Source organism: Mercurialis annua, linkage group LG1-X (assembly GCF_937616625.2).
Source record: "Mercurialis annua linkage group LG1-X, ddMerAnnu1.2, whole genome shotgun sequence".
Lineage (NCBI taxonomy): Eukaryota > Viridiplantae > Streptophyta > Magnoliopsida > Malpighiales > Euphorbiaceae > Mercurialis > Mercurialis annua.
Genome location: NC_065570.1, coordinates 47,174,618 through 47,180,009, shown reverse-complemented (window position 1 = coordinate 47,180,009; position 5,392 = coordinate 47,174,618). Strand labels below are relative to the sequence as shown.

The 5,392-nt window shown below is 29.1% G+C and overlaps 1 protein-coding gene and 1 long non-coding RNA gene across 2 annotated transcripts; both read right to left on the bottom strand.

Annotated features, from left to right (window-relative positions):
- Positions 1-351: 351 nt before the first annotated feature.
- LOC130015682 (uncharacterized) lies at positions 352-1,055 on the bottom strand. The gene is made up of 2 exons (XM_056106322.1): positions 980-1,055; positions 352-574 (listed from the first exon to the last, which is right to left on the bottom strand). Exons 1-2 carry the CDS (start codon positions 1,023-1,025, stop codon positions 390-392), a joined length of 231 nt encoding a protein of 76 aa, XP_055962297.1. The 5' UTR covers positions 1,026-1,055; the 3' UTR covers positions 352-389.
- A 2,265-nt stretch (positions 1,056-3,320) lies between these two features.
- LOC126665611 (uncharacterized) lies at positions 3,321-4,575 on the bottom strand. Its single transcript, XR_007637668.1, has 2 exons — positions 4,398-4,575; positions 3,321-3,676 (listed from the first exon to the last, which is right to left on the bottom strand). It is a non-coding gene; the product is annotated as an uncharacterized LOC126665611 (long non-coding RNA).
- Positions 4,576-5,392: the final 817 nt, after the last annotated feature.

Genomic DNA, 5,392 nt, shown 5'->3' with positions numbered 1-5,392 from the left:
AAGAAGTCAATTTGTTATACTTCTCAAATATCTTTAACAACACCAATATATATTTATAAACATATTTTCCATGAAATTGAGTTGAAAAATCAGCCAACGTTACTTTTATTTACATATATATAATCATGTTCCAAATCAAGTCTGACAAGCTATATTATTTATCTTTTGTTGTTTACTCGTTTTGATTGATTTAATCAAATAAGGTAATTTATTGGTTTAGGTTCGATTTCCACAATAGTGTGCTTATTTACTTAATCTTTTTTCGAACTGGTATATATATGCATTGATATAATGACAAAAAAGAAAGAAAGATAGTATTTTCTTTTATTATTTAGGTAAATTCAAGGGAAAAAGATACTCATAAAAACAATACAGCACTAGTGATTATTTCAGCAATCAAAAGCACAAAAACAAGAGTACTGTTGAGATTCGGAATTGAATTTGCAAAACCCACTGGCATGTTTTCCCTGGTACGCAATCGGACATTGTTGGCGACATGTTAGCAGATCACAAGACTTTGGATCCAACTCTTTCGAGCATCTATCGGCTTTAGCTTGAGGCGCCATTGATGCAGCTGCAAAAAAAAACATTTAAAATGTTAATACTAATTAAAAAATTACTAAAACATAAAATAAAGTATTCAGTTTTTATTAAATATTCTAAAAATATAGATAAATAAATAATTATACAAAATTAACTAAAACTAAAAATACGATAGTAAAAGAAATAGAAATTATTAGATAAATAAAATAAATCGTTCAAATTATAAGTTAGTTGTTTTACTTGCATAAATAGCACATATAATATATTCGATTTAAAACTATATTTACAATGATTGGATTGTTGGAAAAAAATATTAACAATAATTATTTGATTATCTATAATATTTTAAAATAATTGTTTTGGTTTGTTAATTATTAGAGAAAAATACATTATTTATCCATAATATATTTTGTTTTATCAATAAAAAAATATTTACCTGAGAAAATGAGAAACAAAATGAAAATTTGAGTTATTGAAGACATCTCTAATAATGATATGCACTCTCTTTTGAACTTTTAATAATTTATGTAATTGCGGTATTCTTATAAGCAAGTGCAGATCATGTGTATATATAGTGCTAGATATATTTTTGTATGGTAAGTAGCACTCTTTTAGAATACCAGATTATAGTATAATTTGATTTTCCGTATTTAAACATGGAAGGATATTAATGTAAATTTTTCTAATTATTTATTACTATAAGTTATGTTTTTAATATGTATTTATAATAGAATGTGAACAGACATAATATTACCTATTATGTATTTAGTGTATATTATTGCCTTATGGACATTTATTCAAGCATAAAACGCAATGTATCTGTTTTAATTGTCTTCATTTGTTATTATTACAAATATACTATACTTATTTTGTATTTAATGCATTTATTCTATGTGTATTATGATCTTTGACCCAATAAAACCGGGTCCAATGTAATCTTTTGATTCTAAGATATATTGTAATATTCTTTTCAATTATTTAATTTTCATTTTCACAAAATAATATATATACATATGTGGGCGGAACGGGGTCGAACTCTCCATGCATATGAGTTATGACAACCTCGGTCGTGCTTAGCTTAAAAATAGAATCGCCACCTAACTTAATTAGGAAATATCTTTTCTAACGATTAGATAACATTACGCGCATATGGATGGAATATTGTGCAGCAAATCAAAAGATTTGGATTCATGACATAATCTAACTCTTAATTTGACTTATTAATTTTATCGATTTAACTGATATATTTCAAATAGAAATAGCATCTCATCAATGCAGGAAATCCAAAAGACAATATACTAGAAAGTAAGTGAGTGGAAAAGTAAATAACTGCAAAATAAAGGACTGAAAAATAAATGCACAAATATAAAATATAGTACATTAAGACTCGCATATGACTCTTGATATTGGTGAACAAAAAACGCAAGTACTCCTAAACAAGCATCTAAGGGGGTGTTTGAACCCAACTTATTACTTAAATTAATGTATTAAGCTCTTAATTGTTTTAAGTTGGTTTGATAACTCAAAAAAGTTCAACTTAACTTATTCAGTTAAGTCAAAAACCACTTAAAATAATAAGTCAAAAATTTTGACTTATTTTTTTTAACTGAAAACGTTAAGTTATTAAATAATAATTTTATCATTCAATAAATTTTATATTCTTATTATTTTCAATTATTACTCACGAATAAAAATATTTTATCTCACATATATTAATTTGTTTATTCCTTTCAATATCACAGTGAGCATATTATATTTAAATCAACACTTAAATTTGCAAATTACTATATTTTTCATTATGAATATTTTATTTTCTATTTTTATTTTTGTTTTTTATAATCTATATGTCATTTATTTAATAGATTCGCTCTTAAATATTATTTGGACTTCCGTTTGTAACACATAACATTAATTATCAGATTTAAACGGTTTTTCAGAGGTTTACAAACTAGTATTTTATTTTAAGGACTAATGTTTAAGTTAAAGGGGTGCATCATTATATCTTTAAGGAATGATTATCAACATATGCAACCAAAAAATTATGAATTTTATTTATAATATGTGTAATATTTATAATATTTTTTAAATATTTTTTATTTATATTTTAAAATTGTCTGTATTTAGTAATTTATTTTTTAAAATAGTTAATCTTTTAAGGTTTCATATGTGAATATAATAATTTCAATAGTATTCAGTAATTGCAGACTTGCAGTTATCAAACAGATTTATTGAATTCAGCACTTAAACAAATTAGCAATTATTATTTTCAGCACTTAAAATTCAGCACTTAATTTTCAGCACTTAAAATTCAGCACTTAATTTTCAGCACTTAATTTTCAGTTTTATCAAACGCCACCTAAACCTAGGTTTCTAGCACGTAACAAACAATTGTGGATTTTATTCCAATTGCATGCATAAAGCATAAACCTGATATAAAAGTGATATTTATTTTATTATTTACCGTCTTGAATACCTATACAACCACTAATGATAATTTTCATGGAGGCCCTAGAATTTCTATGTGATTTAATTAGTTTGGAACTAAATTAACGTGATTATCTGAACCTGTTAATGATGGATTTAGACATACACTCGAAGCACTAAACAATATTTACATATCCAAATCTTAGTTGATATTCGTATAAGGTCAGGGATACTATTAAACTGTCACGACCCGAAATCTCAAGTCGCGACCGGCGCTAGGGAATGGGAAATTTCGTTTCCAAAACCCGTAGCAAGCCTAAAACGAGTATAAATTTTTCGCGAATAAATTGATAAAACAAAAATCATAATCATATACAAAAATCATTTTCATAAAAGCCTTTCCATTCTTGACGTATACAAACGTCTAGTTCAAAACCTGAAAACATTACATAGGAACCTGGGTCTTATATTGCGATGTCTTACATCCAGCACAGCCCGTTCCACCTTTAACAAACGGTTTAAAAGCGCAGTTTCAAAACCTTTTACAAATATCAGAGTATATGTTTTACAATCAAAACCGTTTGACACACCGTTACAGCTTACTAGAACTCAACTACTGCAGCACTACTGATTCTGTACAAACTCCGAACTTCTGGAACAAGGATATAGAAGTTCGTCACATCCTTTACTATGACCCTGAAATGAAACGCTGTGAGGGGGTCAGTATTTTGGGAAATACTGAGTGAGTTTACGTTTACTAATGGTGTTATGTAAAATAACATCGCATTTAAAACATAACAAATATATATGAACATAATATATATCAAGTATTAGATCCGATTGAAACCTTAATCTTAAACTCTTACTATTTCCTATTCGTATCCTACTCATATTGTATCCATCAATATTATATCAAATCATTTCAATCCAAGTGGTACGGTCCCGAGATAGTTCAACCGAGTTACTCGTTACCACGTGACATAGTCCCGAGATAGTTCAACCGAGTTACATCATGTCACTGCTTAATCCCAAAGTGTGAGTCCCGAGATAGTTCAACCGAGTTACTCACTAGATACGGGTCCCGAGATAGTTCAACCGAGTTACTCACGTATCTACCAAAAACATAATCCTCCTTACTCCCAAACATAGTCATCATTTAACGAGATCATATTAAACATTTTTAAATACAAGCATCTATCTATACTAATTCTATGACTGACCCGGACACTGGTGATCACACAGCCTATTGACGCCCAATAGGTAGCTCGTTTCCTCGGATCACTATACTAGTTTTATTTCATAAAGAATAAACATTTAATAAAAATAATAATCATTATAAATAATAACATTTTATGCGATGCATTTATAATAATAATAAACAAAATAAATAACTTTTATTAATAACACGCAAAAGTAGACTGTAAACTCACCACTTGCTATCCAAAATCTTCCAGAACAAACAAAGCAATATCGTTCGTCACGTTCCGTGTTCCGTTAGTAGTCGCCTCGGCGAGTCTACAAAGATTCGATAATAGCCTAAATTATTAACATTCTAACTATATGCTAAATATCCAAAATATAATTTCTAGCCAACTTCGGCTATCGAAACCGCTCATTTAAAACAGTCCGGCCTCTAAACAAACTTAACATTCTTAAAGTTTAGAATGTCTCCTAAAATATTCGTTTAGGTCTCGGACTGAGATAATGTCACGACCCAAATTCATGGATCGCGACCGGCGCTAGGGAATGGGAGTGGTTGCTCCGAAACCCGTAGCAAGCCTAAAAACCATTATAAATTTTTCGCGTTTTAAAACATAAAAAGGTTTTGCAACCTCGTTGCGGAAACACTTTAACACTTTTATTAAAAACGCGATCGCAATTCAAGATCATATATCACATATGATCTGTTTTCAGAAAATATCGTTAAAACCTTTCTCTCGTTTAACGTAAACACATTTCTGAAAACCGGGTCTTAAGACTCTGATTGTATTTAAAGAAACTAGAGCGCAAACATCAATCTCAGTTGACGCACCTGCTCTGTTTCCAATACAATTCTAAAATGCTAAAGACATAAAACCAGTGTATCTCTCAAACAACTGGTCATAGCATTTTAGAAAACACGCAGCTTTTCAAACATATATTATATACAGTAGTTCAATCAGAGTTTATCAAAATAGTTTGAACTACTGTAAACAGAAAGACAGACTTCCCGTACCCAACTACTTGCAGCTCTAGAGGTATGTGTGACATTGACTTCCAGAATTATTGTGGAAGTCCGACCTTGTACTTGATAACCTGAAAGATGAATATTGGGGAGGGTCAGAAATATAAATATTTCTGAGTGAGTTTACATATTTACAATTGAATATTTAAATCGCATATATGTAAAGCATTTGTACATATCAAAAATATTACCAACTACTTG

Coding starts and splice junctions, on each gene's coding strand:
- LOC130015682 (XM_056106322.1), bottom strand. CDS start 1,025: ATGTCTTCAATAACTCAAATTTTCATTTTGTTTCTCATTTTCTCAG. Junction 575..979: donor TTTGTTTCTCATTTTCTCAG/GTAAATATTTTT, acceptor TTTTTTTTGCAG/CTGCATCAATGGCGCCTCAA.